Source organism: Plectrocnemia conspersa, unplaced genomic scaffold (genome assembly GCF_051122295.1).
Source record: "Plectrocnemia conspersa isolate PC_06_02 unplaced genomic scaffold, ASM5112229v1 ptg000010l, whole genome shotgun sequence".
Classification (NCBI taxonomy): domain Eukaryota; kingdom Metazoa; phylum Arthropoda; class Insecta; order Trichoptera; family Polycentropodidae; genus Plectrocnemia; species Plectrocnemia conspersa.
Genome location: NW_028277174.1, coordinates 24,354,279 through 24,375,854, shown reverse-complemented (window position 1 = coordinate 24,375,854; position 21,576 = coordinate 24,354,279). Strand labels below are relative to the sequence as shown.

General features: G+C 34.9%; 2 protein-coding genes across 2 annotated transcripts; one reads left to right on the top strand and one right to left on the bottom strand.

Moving 5' to 3' along the window:
• Nucleotides 1-2,340: 2,340 nt before the first annotated feature.
• Nucleotides 2,341-11,860, top strand: stx (ubiquitin-like domain-containing protein stuxnet). The gene is made up of 5 exons (XM_088193850.1): nt 2,341-2,593; nt 7,451-7,538; nt 7,607-9,258; nt 9,422-9,566; nt 9,642-11,860. The coding sequence occupies exons 1-5, from the start codon at nt 2,409-2,411 to the stop codon at nt 10,146-10,148; spliced, it is 2,577 nt and encodes an 858-aa protein (XP_088049976.1). The 5' UTR covers nt 2,341-2,408; the 3' UTR covers nt 10,149-11,860.
• Nucleotides 11,861-15,402: 3,542 nt separating this feature from the next.
• Sec61alpha (SEC61 translocon subunit alpha) lies at nt 15,403-20,821 on the bottom strand. The gene is made up of 10 exons (XM_088195149.1): nt 20,766-20,821; nt 20,583-20,650; nt 20,197-20,262; nt 17,865-18,075; nt 17,628-17,789; nt 17,450-17,545; nt 17,209-17,375; nt 16,991-17,131; nt 16,296-16,544; nt 15,403-16,232 (listed from the first exon to the last, which is right to left on the bottom strand). Exons 1-10 carry the CDS (start codon nt 20,770-20,772, stop codon nt 15,969-15,971), a joined length of 1,431 nt encoding a protein of 476 aa, XP_088051275.1. The 5' UTR covers nt 20,773-20,821; the 3' UTR covers nt 15,403-15,968.
• Nucleotides 20,822-21,576: the final 755 nt, after the last annotated feature.

Here is a 21,576-nt window from a genome sequence, read left to right as displayed (position 1 = left end):
TTTTCAAAATCTGGTCACCTTATAAAAGGGCACTCATACAAAAAAATTGTATGAATTACTTACACAGTATTCCCCTTCTAGCAATTTAATTTTTCAACAAAAATGAGAGACGGAGACCTATGATGTTCACTGTAGAGGTGACTCATTAATCAAAAAAGTAATATTTGCCCATAAATTAAAAAAATATATTATATTTTATATATAAAATTAAGGCAAATACAGGGTGGAGCAAAACAGTCAGTACATTTCTGGTGCGAAATCAATTTGTTCCTGGATTTCATGCTTGTAGTGAACAGGAAGTGCACTAAAAATGAGGACAGAATTGAGACTACATCCTTTTCAAAAACACTGCTTGCGCCCGCGCAAACCCTAACCCCCGCTATCAGGTACCAGACACTGTTACTTCTAAGTTCCAATATCATGCAAGTCCTAGAACAAGAAAAAAACTCGCATAAGTGACTCAATCCCATCGGGTGAGCAACTGAGCGGTCCACGCCCCCCGTAATACTGGTGTGACGTGCTTCCAGCGTGTGGTAGACTGGCGCCCTAACAAAGGAGGACACATGTTTGACCAAAGACTGCTAGGACGTCAGAAAACGTGCAATTGGTGAGAGCATCTTTTGAACAAACTCATCGCTCGTAAACACGAACTAGCTTTAGGAATTTCACGTCGGAGTTTAGCCGAAATTCTGCATGCTGATTTAATATTCCTTCCCTACAAAATAAAGTTGACTCATGAATTGAGTGCTACATAATCATGCTAACCGTTAAAAATGGTGTGAGCCGTTGATCCAAGAGCGGTGCTGCCGAGTAGCGTTGAGGCTTATTTCCATCCGAGCTGAACAGTAAATAAACACAATTTCCGCTATTGGGCCGCCAAAAACCCCGAGATACTGCACGAACAACCTTCACACTCTCTCAAAGTAGCTGTATAGTGCGCAGTTGCGAATTACAGAGTTATTGGTCCATACTTTTTTGATGAAGAAGGAGTAACTGTTACGGTAACTTCCCAGCGCTATGTCATCATGGTGGATAACTTTTTGCAACCCAGATTACAGGATGTTGAATTTCTAGACCCGTGGTTTCAAAAGGATGGAGCTACGGCCCACAAAGCTCGATGTTCAATGGCTGTATTGCGTGAAATGTTTCCTGACCATCTGGTCTCTCTAAGATCTCTGCCTACTACACCGTGCCATATCATGACCGTAACCGTATCGTATAAAAAAATATTCTTTGTATGATTTAGTATGACACAACGCCCACTTCCGTCACCAACCGCTGTGGGCGTTGGTAATGTTTGCAGCGTTACTTTCATGCTTGATACGTTTCTATAACGGCATGGTATGATACGGTGTAGTGGGCAGAGACCTTAAGGGGTGACGTGGCGTGGCCGGCTCGTTCCCTGGATTTGAGCCCCTGCGACTTTTTTTCTAGGGCTACCTCAATGAAAAAGTTTTTAAACACCGACCAAGAAATCTGGATTAACTTTAGAACAGAATTGCAGAAGAAGTAAACACCAAACCGGCTGACCTCACGTGAAAAGTTATTGAAAACTATAGGGAACGCCTCCATCAGTGTATTGCGGCTAGGGTTTCTGGACCCGAACCCGCCGGGTAATGACCTTAAAACTCGTATCCGGGTACCTAGAAACTGTTCACAAATGCTAGACTTAATAGATTTTAAAGTGCTCAAAAAGTTAATAAACGTAGTCGAACCTGCCAAATTGGCAGTCGAAGTCCTAAGTCGTAACGATACATCTCTCTATTCAGTCGATTTCACCCTGAATTATACGAAGAAAAGGATTGTAGATCGAACGGCCGAATAATAGAGTGCATTCGAATTTGATCGATTTGTTCAAGTCACTTTAAAACCCAAATGTTGTTCCTCCAAAACAAACTATACAGCTAATGAATAGACGAAGATGAAACAGTATTAACAATGGAGGAAGAGTTAAATTTAAATGTAAAAATTGTGATGTAATCTAAGCTGATGATTTTTAAATTCTACAACACGAATTGTTACTTTTCATGAACACCACTACAATTTTTTGCACCAAACTTAGATCGTCGTAGTAAAATAAAATAAATGTTTTAAAAATGTAAAATTCGTTTCTAAAATATTGGACACTTAATCTGATTGCATTTGACTGGTCTGATTTTTAAAGCTTGACTTGGCTTTTTTAATTGATTGTAGCCAATCAAAATCAGGGAGACTGTATGTGCAGATTTTAATTTGTAATAATCGGTCAGCCCCGGGCTTCGGATAAAAATAGAGTTGTTGACTGGCGAGAGTCGGTCGTTGGCAACACCGCTCGCGTTATCTGGAGAGGCAACACTCGGTGCGTGCGCGTACAGCTGCGGGCGGAGTCGGTCGGCGCATCGGGGCCTCCGTCGGCCAGCGGAGACGACATGGAGCGAGGCGGCACCTCCTCGGCGGCCGGGGGGCGCACGCTCACGCTCGACGTTCACACCACGACCGGAGGCTCGTTCGCGCTAGCGGCCGACGCCCGATCTTCCGTCGATCACCTCAAGAAGCTCGTCTCCAGGAAGCTGAAGGTGCCCAAGGAGAGGATTTGCCTGCTGCACAGGGAGAGGTAAGACACCTTCGTTTCCCCTCGCGTTCGTCCGCCCCGCCCCTCTTCCCTCTCCTTCCGCGATCGCCGCTGGCCTGCGCCTCGGCCCTTTGCCCCCTTTTCGTCGTGACGTCACTTCGCAATGGCGCCCTACCCCCACCCCGTTTCCACCGCAGATAAGCGCCTACATGCGATGACGCTTTTAATTGTGTCGCCCCGAAATGATGCGCTCTTCTTCTTTTCGCCTTTCTACTTTTGCACATCGTTACATCGTCGTCGCTAATTCTAATTACTAATTACTAATCACAACATCCCGCATAGCATCCCTCTAACTAGAATTTTTAAACCTGAAGGTCATTTTCTACTCTACATGCACTAACTCTAATACATACTTCTTTTTAGTTCTAAACTACTTTTCTCGACATCTTACTAGTTATCTAACTAAACATGAAAGAAAATAACGCCAAATTAATGAAATCTTATGATGCTTCTGCGTAAATTATTCAACGAATGGAAAAAGCTTACCAAGTTGTCATCATCTTCCTACCCTACCAGGCTTCTAAGCTCCTTGCTTAAGAAATACATACCAATTAGTAGGAATAGAACTTGGCGATTTAGTGACGAGTATTTGTACTCTTTCGCAACTTCTGGAAAGCGTCTAGAAGTCCGTTTGCATTAACGAAATTTTGTACATAAGAGACTAAAACTTCTCTTGCCGGTGATACTGAAAGATCCTAGAAATTTGGATCCTCGCTGATGCATTCCGTATCTTTACTATATCTATGATGAATCATCTTCGGCTCCTGAACGCAACGGAGGCAATCCAAACTCAAAGTCCAGCTAATAATCTTTAAATAAAAGCAATAAATTAAATGGTTACAATTGTATTAACAGTCTGGTCATAATTATATTATTCAGGGTCAGAATAAATATCAAATGTTTAGAATAAAAATAGCATATGGTCAGAATAAAAATATAGGATGATGTGAATTAAAAAAATATAATTAAGCAAAAAATTATTTATTTTAGAAACAACTTATAAAATATCTCGCTCGCACCAAAACTGTTGAAACAGGTTAGATACGAGCGAGTGTTGGTCAGAACATTGAACACCCCATGAATAACCCTCAACGAATCTATTTAATTGTATGTGGGGCGCAAAGGTATTCAGAGGACAACGACAAAGCGCTGGCGAGCACACTTAGCTTGTTATGTTGACATCTGACAATGTTACGAGCCCAACCAAACAAGTTGCCACTGAAACACCTTGGTAATGACCATTTATTATTATGCTGAGCATCTGTCAACATAAAATTGATCTTGAGGTTAAAATAAAGATCATATATAAATACTAATCAATGAACTGTAATAAATACGGAAATAGATAAATTCTAACTGAAAAAAAATAATTAATATAAATTCTGACCATTCTGGGCGCTTATAAAACCTTTTAGTATAGATTCTGACCCATGTCTTAACCCGTTGTCCTTGACGATTAATACTATTCCACAGTTTTTTCTAATCCACAGAAGTGAGATGTGCTAATGTCCATTCATAGTTGCTACTCATTGATCCAATTTAAACTTGCAGATGCCGATGCATTGTTCGGCTAATTATTTCACGTTACAGTAGGAATTTAGTCTACTTCTGATGTAACAAACACATCAAATTCGCGGAGATGACTGCTTTGCCGCATCACCAATCCGAAAACGCTAGAACTGTCTGTCCTCGACTCAAGATGCAAGAGATTTATGGTTCAGGTACTAAATGTCTGAAACATAAATCTATTATTATTGTATCATTTATTCTAATCAATTCAACAAGTTTATTTTTAATGATTTGTGGAATATTCTTTGGATTTATAACTACCCCAGTCCTTGGCATCGAGTCCACTGTTCGCATAAGATCTTCAGTTGTGATTGAGTGATGACTTCTATATGAATCGGGAACTTTTGGCTTTCACTGCGGATTTTCAATATAATTTAGGTACGAACTATTAATGACATTGATATCATGGAGATTAGGGCTTCCAAAAAACCGGTTTTAACCGTCCTCGGAAAATTAAGATATTTTGTATGCTTTAAATTTTTATTTTAAAAAATAAATATGTAAATATTTGTTTGAAATTATGCAAAAATTCTAATTTCATTGCATATAAATATAGTATTCATGGTAAAATAACCAGAAATAGATAATGAAATGCATAAAAATAGTATATTATATTTTAGAATCTATTTATTTTTGTTTGTATATTAGATGTACAAAACAAATTTTAAATTGTGATTCACAAGAAAAATACAAATGGATTATTTTTTTATACATAGCCAAAATTTGAAGAAAATATATTAAAAATATTATGTTATAATACGAAAATACCACAAACAATTAAACGATATTAAAATTTGAAGTTATAAAGATATGTATTACAAGGGGTTTTTTTACATTTTAAAAAATGTATAACTTTTTATATATTAACGATAATTTTACTATTCTTTCGGTGTTTGTTAACAGTAATCGTATTAATGATGCTATTTAGTAATGGAATATTTTTTGTTTCAATGTTTTCAACCCTATATCAACAATGGCAGTGGAGATGCAATAATCTCAATTTAATGAATTTCTACACGGTCATAATGCGACAATAGCAGTTAAAAACATCTGTAATGCAATTGGCAGGGATGTCATTAAATTAAGTATGTGTCAAATCTGGTTCTAAAAATTTCGTTCCGGGAAATTTAACATTTACGCATGGGCGAGTAGTCCTTAGGGGTTGTTAGTGAGGATGTTAAGGCTGTCATCAAAGCAGGTCCGAGATTAACGGTACAGAAGCTGGAGGTAGACATTTAAAAAGTTAGGAAAAGTGTTAATTTGCAGAATATGAGTATTTCATAAAATGTCTTGGGAAAACTTCACGCAGCGAAACTCAATATGCCAATAATTAATGATTCTAGAACAGAGAGATTTATTTTTGAGTCGAATTGTTACTGAAGATGAGAAGTAGATTCTTTACTTTTACGCACGACGTAAAAGGCATTGGTTGGATGCCAAACAACCCTCAATTTCAACCCCGAGAACAGGATTACACCCCAATAAGATTATAGACAGACAGAAACAGTGTGCTCAGCTAATTAGTTTTAAAGCAACTCAGACCATAAAAAATACCTTCCCTTATAAATTAAAAAAGAGTGATCTTACACCAAGACAGCGCTTGCCCTCATGTATAAAAAAAGACAGTAGAAAAATCAATGAATTTTCTTTGGAACCCCTTTCTCACATACTGTATTCTTCAGACATTGTTCCAAACGACCATAATTTATTTAGATCCCTGCAACACTTGGGTGGAAAAAAATATTTTACAAAAACGACATTAAATAATTTATTGCTTCCAAATATACATTATTTTTCGAATCTGATATTAAAATTTGTATAACACGTGGATAATTGTAGAAAAAGATAGAAATATACAATTTAGTAAAAGTATTACACATTATAATTTTGAACTCATTTAAACCACACCTTAAAAATCGCAAAGACTTATGCAAGAACCTGATTCATGAGCTAAGTTAACTTCTATGTTAGGAACAACTACAGTTTGTAAATATTGTAACAAAGAAACTAAATTTATTTCTTCGTTCTACTATTATATGAGTCATTTTTCATTTCATAATTTGTCATATTTTAATTTTTTTTAACTCTTCAAATAGAAAATTAATTACTCCTACCGCCTGTGAAATAGTAATATTTTAGAATGTCGATCGCATTATCTAAAATTGTAAAATTAATTGCTGAGCTTTATTATTGCACTCCTTAATGTTTATAAATCTTACAATCATAAGTATCAAGGAATTCCACCGTGTTTTACAATCTAATAATAAAACTAGTTCTTTATTGTCTTGTTCTAAAACATATTTCTATAAAATAGAATTCCTTACACGATTTGACAAACATTTTTCGACATACTGTGGGTACAGAAATTATTATCAAATTTATCATAACCTTCGTTCAAATTATATATTTCGTCCTTATCATCATCATCACATTCGTCAGATTCACATATTCATTTGTATTGTCATTTTATATTTTTTTTATTAAAAATGTACTTGATGGTCATAAAATATTGGGTTATTTTAATATTTACCTCAACTAGCTGACTACTTATCAGGTATAGGCCGAGCCTTTCACAAAAAAAAGACCTGAAGAAGTTTTTTTGAAAAACGGCAGTCATCGCTGTCGCTTCGCTTAGGAATTTATTCATCAATATTGTGCGTTATTTATTATATAATATAATTTTTGCGAATTTTTTTTTTTATAATCGTATAAAACGGTAAACTGAGTCAAAAAATACGGTTTTCGACTTTTTTATAAATGACCTGTTTCAGTTTTAACCGGTTTGATAGCCCTAGGTGGGGATTAAACCGTTTCATATTATTTTTGGTAGTGAGTGCGACACGGTGATTCATCCTGCTGAAAAATGCATTGATTAATATTAGATCTGGTATTTCCTTTGAATTGGAATTTAATGAAAGGCGTTTCATAAACTATATTTTTATTAAAATATGTAAGTCTTCGCAATTAGAGAGTGCTTTAAAGTTACAGTGCTCAGATTTCATATGTATACATTGATAATTAATAATCGAAAATGTTATTTGATGAATCATTTATCATTCATAAACAGAAATTTGATTTTATGAATCATAATAAGCAATTATACACACTGCTTTGTGTATAATTACTATTGCAGAGCAAATTTTTCAAATGGAGAAAGAAAAATATTAATGAGTGTCTCAACGTACTATTTGTTTAATAATATGATCGAACATTGCCATTTCATCAGAATGCCATTGTAGGAAAATTGTTCAATTCTTTTTTTCTCTCCAGACAACTGAGGGATGGCACTTTGGAAGAAAATGGACTCAGTGATGGCTCTAAGATAATTCTACTTCCAAGTGTTGAAACTGGTCTTTTGGTAAGTCCTTATCTTTAAACCGAGTCTTATTTTTTATGAAGTGTTAACAATGACTGAAATATTCACAGACTCAACGTCCAGAGAATTCGGTTATGCAGGCTTTGGAATCTCTCAACGACTCGCAAGTGAATGACTTTTTAAGCGGAAAGTCGCCCTTAAACCTAACGATGCGTTTGGGAGATCACATGATGCTTATACAATTACAATTGTCGACTTACCCCGGCGGCGGAGTCAGCACCTCCACGGTGGGAAAGTCTCGATTGTCTTCGTCGCATCGAACGCCCTCAAAGTCCACGCGCACATCTGTCAAAATTCCAGAGCCCGCACCTGCAACGTCTAAACCAAGTACTTCCCGTGAAAAACTCTACGATGAAGTTTTACCTTCCTGCGACGGAGCTGCGAACGTTTCCGGGTCTTCTACTGAATCACCGTCAAAATCCAGCACAGATTCCGATACTAAAACAACGCCAGTTAAAGAAGTCAATAGAGCCGAGGACTTGAAATCGCTGTTTTGCAAACAAGACTTTGAAACGTTACAAAACGCATTCGAAATATTCAAATCTTTTGCAGAAATGCAGGAGAACATCGAAAACATAGTTAGCGAAGCACCATGTAGTAGTACTGAAAAAACTAATTGCATCTCGTCTAAGTACGCATTCGACGAAGAGAGTAACTCGATGGACGTATCCACATATTTAGAACAATCGCCGATTAAATCTTTATCGAATCTCGTTTCGAGCCCCCTGAAGTCCTCGTTGACTTCTTCTTATTCGCCGATAACGCTCCCGATCAGCAGTTCAGTTGATTCACCCCAAAAGGAAGACAAGCCTCCTCCTAAATTTGTGCCCTTACCTAGTTCGTTAAAGAGTAATTTAATAAGTAGCATAGTCGGGGAGCATAAGGTTTCCCATCAGACAGATCGTCCAGTAGACTGCCCCATAATCACCGATCCTATAGCCGCAAATTTAACCTCGTGTCTTTGTTCGTCTTACGTGTGCGCCAGCAATTGCAACCACATGGACGCAACCTCTTCCGCAATGGACGTAAGCAGTATAAATAGCGCACTGGACGATTACAAACCTTCCGAGTCCACGATCGACGATAGCAAACCGTCCGTTTCGTCAGGCTCGCAAGAGAGCAGCCCCGAAAAGTCATTTTTATCTACATCGTCACAGACCACGCCCGTGCCCAAGTCTTGCAAGAATAAACGGTTGCACTACTTGCTTCACAAAACGTCCAAATCGGGCAATCAGCCGATCCAAAGCAAACCAAAGGCATTCATGCAATCCGTAGTCAATAAACATATCAAAAAGAAGATGCAGCAGTGCACCAGCAGTGGCAACAATTCGAACGACGATCTGGCGCTTCCATCTACGTCCAAGATGGAGACCAACGTTCGCACCGCTCACAACCAATTCGATATGTCCGACGAGCCGTCCACTTCAAAGGCCACCAAGGACGACTTGTCCAAACTAGAACCACATTCCACAATGTCTCCCATATCTGATACCAATTCTTTGGTGGAGGCGTCCAAAAATCTCACCCAGACTTTGAAGAAGTTGTCAAAGGAGGTTCTGACTAATAAAGTAGATCTCGCCAACGAAGAAACCACTCGACCGAAAATTGGCCAAGGGGCTGTGATCGAATCGATGAAGCACCACGGCAAGGGGATCTATTCTGGAACATTTTCCGGCACCTTGAATCCTGCTTTACAAGATAGGTGTGTATATTATGTTGTTTATAAACAGATGTTTTGAAAGTTGCAATCTTATAGTGATATAACTAGTACAAAGGTCAACAAATGTTGATAACCATTATTTATGTATAGTGATGTAATGTTTCTTACAATTTAAGTTTATATTATAATTTTTTATTTTTTTTAGATTCGGGCGACCGAAACGAGATATATCAACTATTATTCACATTCTGAACGATCTGTTATGCGCTACTCCCCCGCAATATCGTAGAGGAGCTCGAATCACATTTGAACCGACTCATAACGCTCAACCTATAACGCGCACCAAACAAGTAAGACTCGATTTATATGTATGATATGACTATTTGTTTAACGATGCTAATGGATGCTACGATATATATTTATAGCGGGAATTCAAACACTCGAGTTGTGATGCAGAAAACGGCTCCGACGAATGCGAGTGCAACAAATGCAGCAACTCTTCGAATTTGTGTCCTTACGGAGAATGCAATGGCCATTATACGACTCCCGCGCCTTCGACTGAATCTGCGTACAGAAATACAGATAATTGCAATTGTAAGCGGACCGAGCGAAACGTGGAAGAATGCTCCTGCGGTTATTCCGCGGACAGCAAGAGTTGTTGCTCGTGCAAAAGCTCCGAAGTGGAAGAAGAGCCAAGGAAAGCTCAGAGCAAATGTACAAAGTGTCATACGGCGACGACTCTCGCTTTGGACAACTCGAAGACTAAGTGCAAACTGGACCAGCTGCGGCTCGTGATGCAGCAGAAGAAGCAGAGGCGCGAGGCGAGAAAGATAAAGACGGCGCCGTATCCGACGAGCAGCTCTTCCGCTGTCATCATCGGACAAAGCGACGCGCAGAGCGTCATCACCGAAGAAATCGAAACTCTAGCGTAAAACTGATCTCGCGAAACTGATTATATACATACAATTTAGAATATATGTAAATTTAAATAAATTGTACATTGTCTATGAATATGTACATATATATAGTGATAGATGTCGGTTTAAATTTACAATATCGCATATGCAATAATTTTTTAATATTTATTGTTAACAGAATGTAAACGAAACGATGATAGGTGGCTTTGTTTAATTTTTCACACTCTTGATCTTCGGTAAGCTTGAGCGTATGTTTCTCTCTAGTCATGTGTGGAGCGATTATAGTTTGCTGAACGTTACTCATGCAAAAAGCCCGACTATGTGGTTTCTCAAAAGTTTGGAGAAGACTTAACACCGTCGGACAAAGGATTTTTTTAAGATTAATAGTGTTATCATTACTTTGTTTCCAATTATCATTGATGAAATATGGGGTAATTGTCTAAGTGAAGCATGCTCTCTTGAATGACTAATGAGATAATACAATTGACGCTGAACGCAATCGGAGGTGTTGAATTTTATCATTGTTAACGAAAATAGATTGAAAACCAAGCAATGATAGTAAATTCCACAGCAATATATTTTTCGGTAAAAATTGTTATTTAATAACTGAGAGATACCTCATTGTGTGCTATAGTAACATTAGGGTCGCTAAAATTGAATGGATTTTTTACTTGTTGTTAAATTGTCTATTATTTTAAATTACTTTTTGAAATAATTCTTATATTGTTACGGTCTTTTAAATATTATTTGTGTTTTTCTGTTATTATTTTTTTTTATTTTATTACACTTAGTTACCATTTATATGCTTATAATGTCTTTTTAACTCGTATTGTTACATATATGTATGTATATTTTTTTAATAGGTAAAGATTGTCTTAATTGAACAATTGCACACACACATACACACATCTTATGCAAATCACATTCTAAATATTGAATTCTAGACTAATTTTTATATATTTATCATATGTATATTTAAATGAATAACGATTTGTAGTTGATATTTGATTACAGATTAGGATAAATTAATTATGTACTATATTAATAATAATGAGTATATTTCGCTTCGCGTAATTGAAATAATAAATGACGTAAGATCATCGTAAACTCTCGATTACCTCATGATTGAATTTGCGTCAAGTTTTGCGTAAAAAGTACGTTTAATTGATGATTTTAATTAATTAAAAAAATATGATTTTTATATATACCAAAAATATTTCGTTTACAATTTTGGTTTTTTCGACGTTGGTTATTATTATGATTTGTTAATGAATTTTTTATTGTACGTCCATTTCTTCAAAGTAGGTGTGCTAGATAAAATAAATTGCACGAGGTGTTTTGTTGTTTTTTCTTGTTCTTCGAATTGTACAGTATTAAAGCAATGTTGAATCGTCAGTTTGTGTAAGTTGGAAAAACTCGAAAATGCATACGAGCCAGCGTCGGTGTGATTACGGGACCAAATTAACGTTTTCCCTGTCGATGCGCGTGAGCCAGTGGATATATCTTTTTTTTATTGTATATCATTGATGATTTAACTCATATTGTTGTTAAATATATTATTGGACGGAGGACAAACAGAGGCAATTTTTTTTCTTTAAAAAAATCTATTTAATATTGTAAAAGCTTTGTATCATAAAAGCAAATATACGCACATACATATATATGTGTTGATACGTATGTGTGTGTGTATATGTTTCACAATAAAGTTTTATGCTTTAACTTTTAAAGGTCTTTGTATTTTAAATCCATAAAACACCTATGTACCAAATATATTATTTAGCTCACTAGTTTCTTTTAAATTACTTGTGTAGAAACTTATTATGAATATCCAAATTTTAGAAAGACATTTGGAATATTCTGTTCGTGCAAGTAAGTGCATTTCAATAAAAAGTTGAGAATATTTGGTTATTAAACGCTAAAAAGAGAACTTTTGCACATACAAAGAGGGGATAAATAAAATCAACAATTTGATTTTTTTTAATATGTTCTACTTTAAATTTAGATTTTATTTACTAGCTTATCTCATTTTGCTAAAAGTAATGTACAAACTCAGTATGAAACACAGCCTCTGAATTCTTTTGGTTCAGTGTGCAAAAAACTACATTATTCCTTTAGATCTCATACACAGCGCGTAAATCTCTCCATTGTATATGTAAGAACTCGAGCCTTGAAGGCGAATTGACATATTAATTAAATTAATCGCATTTGTTATTTACTATTCAAAACATCATGTTTGTTCTTTAATATTCAAAACAATAGAACTATTACATTAGCTATTTACAATTCAAGATAACAGTGCATTATCTATAAAGCATAACTCATCAACGAACAGTAAAATCCTAATACTTAAAATGGTTTCGCGCAGCTGTTTACCTTTTATCAAATTGGCATATTGACAATGAACGTACAATATACTTATTGAAGTTGAAATTAAAAAAAACATGCATTCTCCCTTCTTGAAATATATAAGAATTTCAGGTAGGCACAAAATGTTAAAATACAATCAGTAAGTATTAAATACAGAGATGGGCCCATGATGCTACCTTGTGGAAATTCAGTATCAAATAATGTTCTTTTTCAATTTTCGTAGTAACCATTATTCCATCTTTATTAATTATTTAAACATTCCAATGATTGTAAAGGTAATCCAATTTCAGTTTCCGAACAACATAAATTTGAGGATTTCTCCGAATTTTTTTATTAATTAAATGGCAACCTCTGGACCTTTTGCAGCAGCCGATCCTTTCAATGACTTTTTCATACATTTCGGGCGGTATTGCGGCTAAAACTTGTCGGATGTTGGTTTTTATGTATATAAACGATTCGGATTTGTCGGCGTATACATGATAGGCGTTAATCGCATGATTTTGGCGGCCAGTTGATATCACCAAAACGTGAAATAATGCGACCTGGGAACTTTTCCCGCAAAACATACAACGATGTGTGGTAAGTTGCGCCGTCTTGTTGGAACCACGTGTCTTCCACATAAATATCTTCGATTTTGTGCCAAAAACAATCAGTTATCATGCGCTTATAGCGCTAACCATTGACTGTTACAGTCCGACCTTCATCGTTTTCAAAATAGTAAGACCCAATGACACTGTCTGACCACAATGCGCACCAGTCACTTTTTGGACATGTAATGGTCTCTCGTGAATCACACGAGGATTTTTCTTGCCCCAAATGCGGTAATTTTGATTATTAACATACCCAGATAGGTGAAAATATCTTCTTTCTTTCTTCTTTGAAAAATCAGTATCAACTTTCTGCTGCTCTAACACTCATCTGCATACATTTTTTGCAGTCCATGGTCTCTGAGCTTCAGTTGTTGTGTTATCTAAATACGGATGTGGTATAAGTCCAGATGCAAAATGCGCCAAAGGAAGCCATAAGAAAAGCTGCGAACGCCGACGAATCGTCTTCGTCCACACTTTCACTTACAGCAGGAATATTTTCGGCTGAAATGGCGCTACGGTGATGTACAGACCTTATCCTATCTTCAATGCTTCTAGTCCTTACAATTATTTTCAAGTTGCAAATTGTTCGCTTAATAGGACGATCAAATTAACCATAATCTTTCTCTAAATTTCGATACATCCATCGTATAGAATTGTTATTTCTGTAGAACAATTGAACCATTTTGACGCGTTGAGCAGTGGTTAAGCAATCCATATCGTTAATGTATTGTTATTAACTAACATTTGATACTTTGAACAAGCGTGATTATTGACAGCTGTCTTATTTATAATGCTGCCAACATAGAAAACTCAAATTGAATTAACCTATATAAAATTTAATTTTATTGATGATTAGGCTTGGTCATTTTTCTTATTATTTTCAATGTAAATAAATCGTTGTAAATTCAGTTTAGGTGAGAGAAAAAAAAGGTAAATCAGGTAAATAAAACATTGAAAGCAAATGTTGCTTGACTAATGATTGAGTAACGATACATAGCGTGAAACTAATGACTGCAGCATATTTCGATGTATCTCCAGCTTTTATAAGCTGGAGACACAAACAAACAACTAAACCGTTAAATAAAAGGGATTGAAATATTTAAAAACAATTTTTATTTTTATTATAAATTACAATTTGGATCATATTTCTATTGATTAAACGTCGATAGTTACTTCGAAAATTTAGTTTATTAATAATCATAATCTTTATTATAATCATTTTTAAATGAACATAAATATTTAACGAAAATTTTCCATGTAAGGTAGATCCACTAAACGAGTTCTATCGTTGCTAGTCTCCGAGATCCTCGGTTTCTCCTCCTTCTTCTCGAATTCGATCTTCGACGCATGTCCATGGGTTCGATGTTGGCTCTGCTTCTGCTTCTATTCCTGCGTCTTCTAGATCTAGACCTAGATCTACCTGATCGACGAGCAACAGTTTCTTCGATAGGCATTCCAAATATACTGAGACCGACTTTACAAGACTAATTTTCGATCGACAATGAAAATGATGAAAAAAACAAATGATAATTATAATATTTAATTTTTTTGAATTAAATACAAATATTACTACTAGTGAGTGTGTGTAAATACCGGATGCTCAACTTTTTGTTGAAAAGGGCTACATATTTTTATTGATATTTACCTATTAGATTAGTTCAGCTAATAATTTGATTTAAATTTACAACTTTATTAACATTCCAACATAAAAATTTCCACCACCAAAATCATAATTTTGTAACGTAAGCGAAGTTTTACGTTTTAATATTAGTCAATATACTGGCATCTACTCAGAAACTATGTAGTATTTTGGTGTCAGAACTTTAAATAACATTTAAAAATAGTATGCAACACGAGATCCCCAAATCGGACACCCGAGAATTCTTATGGACGCTAACCACCATATAGATGGGGAAAATTTTTTATACGAGTCTGTATAAAAATTAAAATTGATTTACATTTGACATTTTCAATAGTTTATAGCTGTGTTTTATTTTTGTTTATTATTAATGTTTGTACATAAATATTTTTTTAATGCATACATTATTTAAAACAGTCCCCGTTAACTCATACCAATTAATATTTACCCAAGAAATTATATTACAATGTTAAAAAAACATATAAAATGCCTTTTTATCACGAGGACTGGAATCATTATTTTTCCGGAGCCCAGGTTCGCTCTCGGCGGCCATGTATGTATATTACCTGTAGTAGCTTTTATCCGGAATACTTTGATTTCTCATTTTTTCCTATTTAATTATATATTTTTAGGAATGTATATGGAATGTGAAGATAAGATAAAAATGCATTGATTTTTGACATTATTTTCGTTTATTTCTCTTAACAAAATAGTTAAGTTAGACATCTAGAATAATTTCATCGCTTATTACAAAACTCTTATATAAATATCAATAACATTAGTGACGGAGAACGGGCGCCGAGGGTGCCTATGTTCCCCAATTAAAAAAAGTCATTGTTCGCTCCTGCTGAACATTATTCATATTGCTGAAGTATAAATTAAAAACAAAAACAATCATGATTACAAACTTAAGCCTCCAACCGACAACGGTCGCAAGTATAATAAATATAATTTAATTAAACAGACACATTTTACGTGAGTGATGACTGAAGAGATGAATACCAGAGGAGAGAATAAAATGCAAGAAAAAAATATGAAACTGTCAACGTGTCCATTCTGTTAATTGAACCGACTCGCCCTGTGGACCCTGATTCACAATATTCACAGTGTCACAGTCGAACGACATACATCACTGATTTTTTTACTGATATATAAATACACTTCTCACTCACAACCCCATAATGTCAATGATGTTCGAGTACGAGTTCAACCATCGGCGTCCGAGCGAAAGGAGACGCTTTAGAAGAGCAGCGTGCTCATGCCGCCCATCTCGGACTGCTCCTTGACGAATATTTCGAAGTATTGATATATGATGGTGACGGCCAGGAGGATACCGGTGCCGGACCCGATGGCACCCAAGAAATCGGCCAGAACGGAGAGCGCGCCTATGCAGAGACCGCCGAACGCGGCAGCCGTCGGAATGTACCTGTTCAACTCATGAATCATCGAATTGTCTCGGTGACCTCTCATTACCATTTGCTGTTCTTTCAGTTGCTTGGCGACCTGTAAATTTACATTTTTTTTAATGGTTTCGTTAACGTTATGAATGAAGATATTAGAACTTACGTCTTTAGCTGAAGATCCAGATACGTCGATCCAAGCCTTTGAGAAGAAGGCGCAAGATCCGAGCATGAAGATCACGTAGAGTACTGCGTGAACAGGATCTTGAGCAATATGACCTATTGACTCCGGCGGACTGAAATAATAGCACAGACCGCCCACAGGATAGGCGCGAGCTGGGCCGCCGCCTCCCACATCAGCCCACACTCCGAGTAAGTTCACCAAAAAGTTTCCACTGAATTTAACTGCCAACATCTATAAAAAAAAAAGAAAAATTAATTAAAAAAATATTCATATGATTCCACTTTACAACAAAATTTTTACCACAAAAGTAAGATAACAAAACAAAATGATTAAAGTTGTAACATTATTTCAAAATTAGAAGGAATATATTAATAACATGAAAATTCTGCTTTAGTTTTTAAATCACGCATATTTGCGTCATCGGCTCCTAACGATTTTTTTAAATTTAATCACAATGCAATAAACAAAATCACAAAAAATAACTTATGCAGTATTTCTAAAAATGTTTCTAAATTACACAAGAAAACTAGTCCAACTAAAACTAGCCCTCTAAGCATCGAGACTTTAATATATCACATCATCTTTGATTTCTCTTATTTTATACAGAAATCACTGCTAAATGTGAAACAGAATCGTTATATCAACTTCAGTTTAAAATAAATAAATGACATATTCACCTGAGATATGACGTAAAGATTAGACACTAAGGCGCTCTGAAGGATGATGGGTATGTTCGAAGTGTAGAAGAGTTTAATAGGGTACGACGAATATTGTCCTCTGTAGCGAGCAGACTTGATCGGTAGATCTACCCTGAAGCCCTGTTGATTAACAAAGATCATTATACATCTTGCAAACTATAAGAACGATTAATTTATTTAAATAAATCTCTATTTACTTGGAAGTATATCACCACAGCAAAAACGAGAACGGTGGCGAGGAGGTTCATCAGATTTGGTAAGTTTTGCCTGTAGAAGGCTTCGCGTAAAGCACGGACTTTGTCTTGCCTCGTGGCCAGCAGATGGAAAAGAGCAATGACAGCACCCTCGAATTCAGTTCCGCGTCCTGAAATAAATTAATATTGTTTATAACTGTTTAATATATCATATGTAACATTAATTATAAATTTATATATATACCAGTATTGACGGTGGCCGGGGAGAAAGCTTTCCAGACGATTGTTTCGCAGATGTTTGTGGCGATGAAGAGAGAGATACCAGATCCCAAACCGTAACCTTTAAACAGAGATACATCATTATTATATCGCTCAAAAAATCTAATATTGCTTAAAATGTTTATAACTAAGTATTATAATACCTTTTTGGAGCAACTCGTCCAGCAAAAGGACGATCAAACCGGCGACGAACAGCTGGATGATGATCAACAGACAAACACCAGCTCCGATTTCGCTTGGCTCGCCGTACATTCCAGTCATTACATAAACTATCGCTTGGCCAACGGTTATCACCATACCGAACACTGAAAGAAATAATCGATAAAATAATTAAAAAATTATTAGGGCTACTCTAAAAATAAATTGATATAAAAACTGACATTTTTGCGCTCCGTTAAAGAGAGCTCTGTCCTTTGGCGTGTCGCCGACTTCGATGATCTTAGCGCCGGCTAGCAGCTGCATGATCAGTCCAGACGTGACAATTGGAGATATACCTAATTCCATCAGAGTACCTCTATTTGAAGCGAGGATCACACGGATCCAGTAGAAGGGATCCGCGCTGTCCGATGACATAATACCGAATAGAGGTATCTGAAATAGACATACATAATGTAAATAAAAATTTTCATTGACATAGTTCTAAGTCTATAATTTTCACACATACTGTTCATATTATAAATATGATTATATTGAGTACATGCTATTTATAACATTCATTGTTAAATTCTTATAAGTGATATGTCTATATCTTTTGGAGTAAATCTAATTGAATTTTTATAAACATTTTGGATAAAATTATTCGAGTTGAATTTGCAGAATATTAAATGAAAGGTGACAAAAAAATAATCGTAATTTCGATCAGAAAATACTATTGCGAATATTCCATTCACTAAAAGAAAACGTCTCCAATTTGTTTCAATTATTTGTGATTAGTCGAAAGACATTTTATCGATTTAATCCTTACTAGATAAAAAGATAAGCCTAAATGACAATAATAATAATAATAATAATACAAAATATATAAACAGATATTTCTAGTATATCTATTGAAATTTTATAGAAGGTTAAAATAAGATAAAAATCTCTAAAAAAGAAGGCATCATGATTTATTATTCTAATATATCATATCATATTCATGTAATGACTTAGTGTTGGTCGAAATGTGAAAACTTACATTTTTATTATATTTTACAATATAATTTACATAATACAAAGCTATCAGAAAGTTAGTTTAGTTTTTCATAATTTCATCTTAATTTGAAGTTCGATCGCTCGATAAAACAACAAAAATATAAAAGAAGATATTGTATGTTTATTAAATATGACAATATTTTGATTTTTATTTAATTGTTGTTTAACTATTGATATTTATTATAAAATGAAAAAGGTAAAAAAGTTGAGACTTCTCTCTACATGGCCATAAGAAATAAAATATTTTCTTGAGTAAAAAGGGATTTGCAAGAAAAGTTTAAGGCTAAGATTTTTCACCGCACAACTAAAAGAATTGTGACTTGTTATTTTATAGATATTTAAAAATAATCTTTAAATTTCTTAATTTGTACTATTAACTATTAAAACTATTTTCAATATATTTTTAAATCATTGACTTTCCTTACATTAGATTTGGGTTTGAACAGAAAATAAATGTTCCGTAACTGATACAGTGATTTTATATTTTAAATAGTATGAATGATTATTTTTTCATTTTTTTAAAATATTTTAATGCACAAATCATTTGTTTTAATGCACACTACAAATTAAATGTTTCTCAATCTTTGTTTTATTGAATATAGATATATTTATTTAACCCAGAAACCGCGGATGACACCTATAGAAGTCATTAAGATAATCGCCAGTATGAATTGGGCAGTTAATTGTTTCATGAACCTTTAAGCTTTGTTTTTTTTTGTATAATTTAAGGTTGAAAAACACTTAATTTATTGAAAAAATATGTAAATAACTTACGGCATACATAGGTGCTTCCAAGCATATTAGAAAATTTAGAAATGGCACACATAAATACCAGCCGCATTTCAAAGGCTAATGCTAATTATTTATTATTGTAATTAATTAAGTATTTATTTAAATGCACCTCTTTCATAAAATAATTCCCTATTAAATCGCACCCATTTACATTTAATATTTATCAAAATATCACAATATACTTTCTAACTATTTCATATAAAAGAGTTGTTCAACGCAATACAAATTTAGAATTTTACCAAATAAATTGGCTTTCCGTCATTTTCATTAGTCCAACTAAAGCCATTTAATTAATTGGCTTTTTTCCTTTAATGTGTAAAATATTTTTTATGATGGAAGTGTTTTTTCGTTTAGTTCACTTCTCTATTTCAAATAAACCTACAATTGTTGAATTTCATACAAAGTGAATAGATTACATAGAATTTCCTTTAATAAGTGATATAATTCTTACGTTTTAAAAAGTATAATTGATGGGGTTTTTAATGTTAACGACGATAAATCTCACCTCTTCGTAGTATCAAAGGATTAAAATTAAAAACCCAATAAAAATTCAAAAGGTTCAAAGAGGTAAAATATTTTAAGTTGAAATTTTAAGAAAAGTGTTATTATCTCATGAGAATTCATCTCAAAATCATATAAGAATTGAACAGTACAGTAAGCAATTGAGAGCCACACAACCTCCCCTAAAATTATTATTAAAAAAATTGTTGTTAAAAAATGCATATTTACCTGACAGCATACTAAAAAGATGAATAAAGTTATTGCAGTCCATAGCACCTTCTCCCGGAATTGGATCTGAAATATGACACAAGTGCTGCTTTAGAACACATATTGGTGTATTTCCAACGAGATTCTCGATAGTTTACAGTAAGAGTTTTGTTTAAATTTCAACATGAATGTGAAAGTTCGCGAAAATATGACCTAATACGTTGATGTGGAACAATCGTAAGAGACGTATTACATGAAAATCGATTCGATCATAATCGGATGACAGAAAGTCACAATATTTAGGGCTCCGTAGCCCTTTCCCGACAGAGTTTCAAGGTTAAAACGTAACGGGAGCACTCCCACGTCATCGGCACCGGGACCCCCTCGAAAAGTAACATGCGACTCACCTTTCTCTCCGGTTTCGCTATCTCCGGCAGGATACTGCAGAACGGTTTGATGACTTCTAGGAATTTGACTGAAACGAAACGAATTTCATGAGATTTTTCAGCCGCGGCGTCGGGGGTCGAAGGATGAGGGTAGATGAATTGATTCGAATCGAAGAGATGAAGTAGGAGGGTGAAAATGCTTACTGGCCATCTCGAAGCTGAACGCTGACAGCCGACTGGCCACGAGTCGCGGCCCAAGTGAATCGCCGCCGCCGCTGACACGTCCCACGTCACGTCACGTGACCGCTGCGCTGGACGCTGGGTTGCCACACGTCGCGCGTACACCATGACAACTCACCGCGTTCCTGGCACACGAGGCGCGTTCGCGTATCCGTGCTCTACATCCAATTAACCGCTAACATTATTTTAAATATAATTAATACTAAGCACAAAACACAATCATCAATTTATTAGCACGCATTTAAAGTTAATTTCGATATTTTTTTTTCCTAAATAACAATAATAAAAAAAAACTCTTTTATGTTTTAATAGGTTAATATGTATTATTTTTGATTACGCTGTTTTAAAAATATATATTTACTCTTTGTAAAAAAATTAGCCTTAAGATTCTTATGTAAAAAATCTTAACAAAATTTAAAATACCACAGAGGTGTGGTTACAATTTTAGATAAGAAATCTGTAATCAATCAAATTTAGTAATAAATATTGTATGTTTTTAGCACATTGCATTTAGAACATCAGTTCGATAACACAATGGCGTAAGTCAATAAAACCCTCTCCAAGTTATTTAACGCTTGAGGTAAAAACTAAAATTTTCCATATTCCATTACGCTTGTTAGACAGGCTTACAAAATGTATTTATTAAATATTATTGATTATATTCTATTAATAATAGATTTATATATAATAGATATCTCATTCAATGCAGGGTAAAATAATTCCCTCTAATTTGTGATTTGTTATTTACCGACAAAGTGCGCCCAAAGTATATTAC

Excerpts from the sequence above, each read along its gene's own strand:
- Sec61alpha (XM_088195149.1), bottom strand. Across the intron at positions 17,546-17,627 it reads GGACGAGTTGCTCCAAAAAG|GTTACGGTTTGGGATCTGGT; the intron begins GTATTATAATAC and ends CTCTGTTTAAAG. Across the intron at positions 17,132-17,208 it reads CTGTGGTGATATACTTCCAA|GGCTTCAGGGTAGATCTACC; the intron begins GTAAATAGAGAT and ends GTTAATCAACAG.
- stx (XM_088193850.1), top strand. The coding sequence starts at position 2,409 with ATGGAGCGAGGCGGCACCTCCTCGGCGGCCGGGGGGCGCACGCTCACG. Across the intron at positions 7,539-7,606 it reads GTGTTGAAACTGGTCTTTTG|ACTCAACGTCCAGAGAATTC; the intron begins GTAAGTCCTTAT and ends AAATATTCACAG. Across the intron at positions 9,567-9,641 it reads CTATAACGCGCACCAAACAA|CGGGAATTCAAACACTCGAG; the intron begins GTAAGACTCGAT and ends ATATATTTATAG.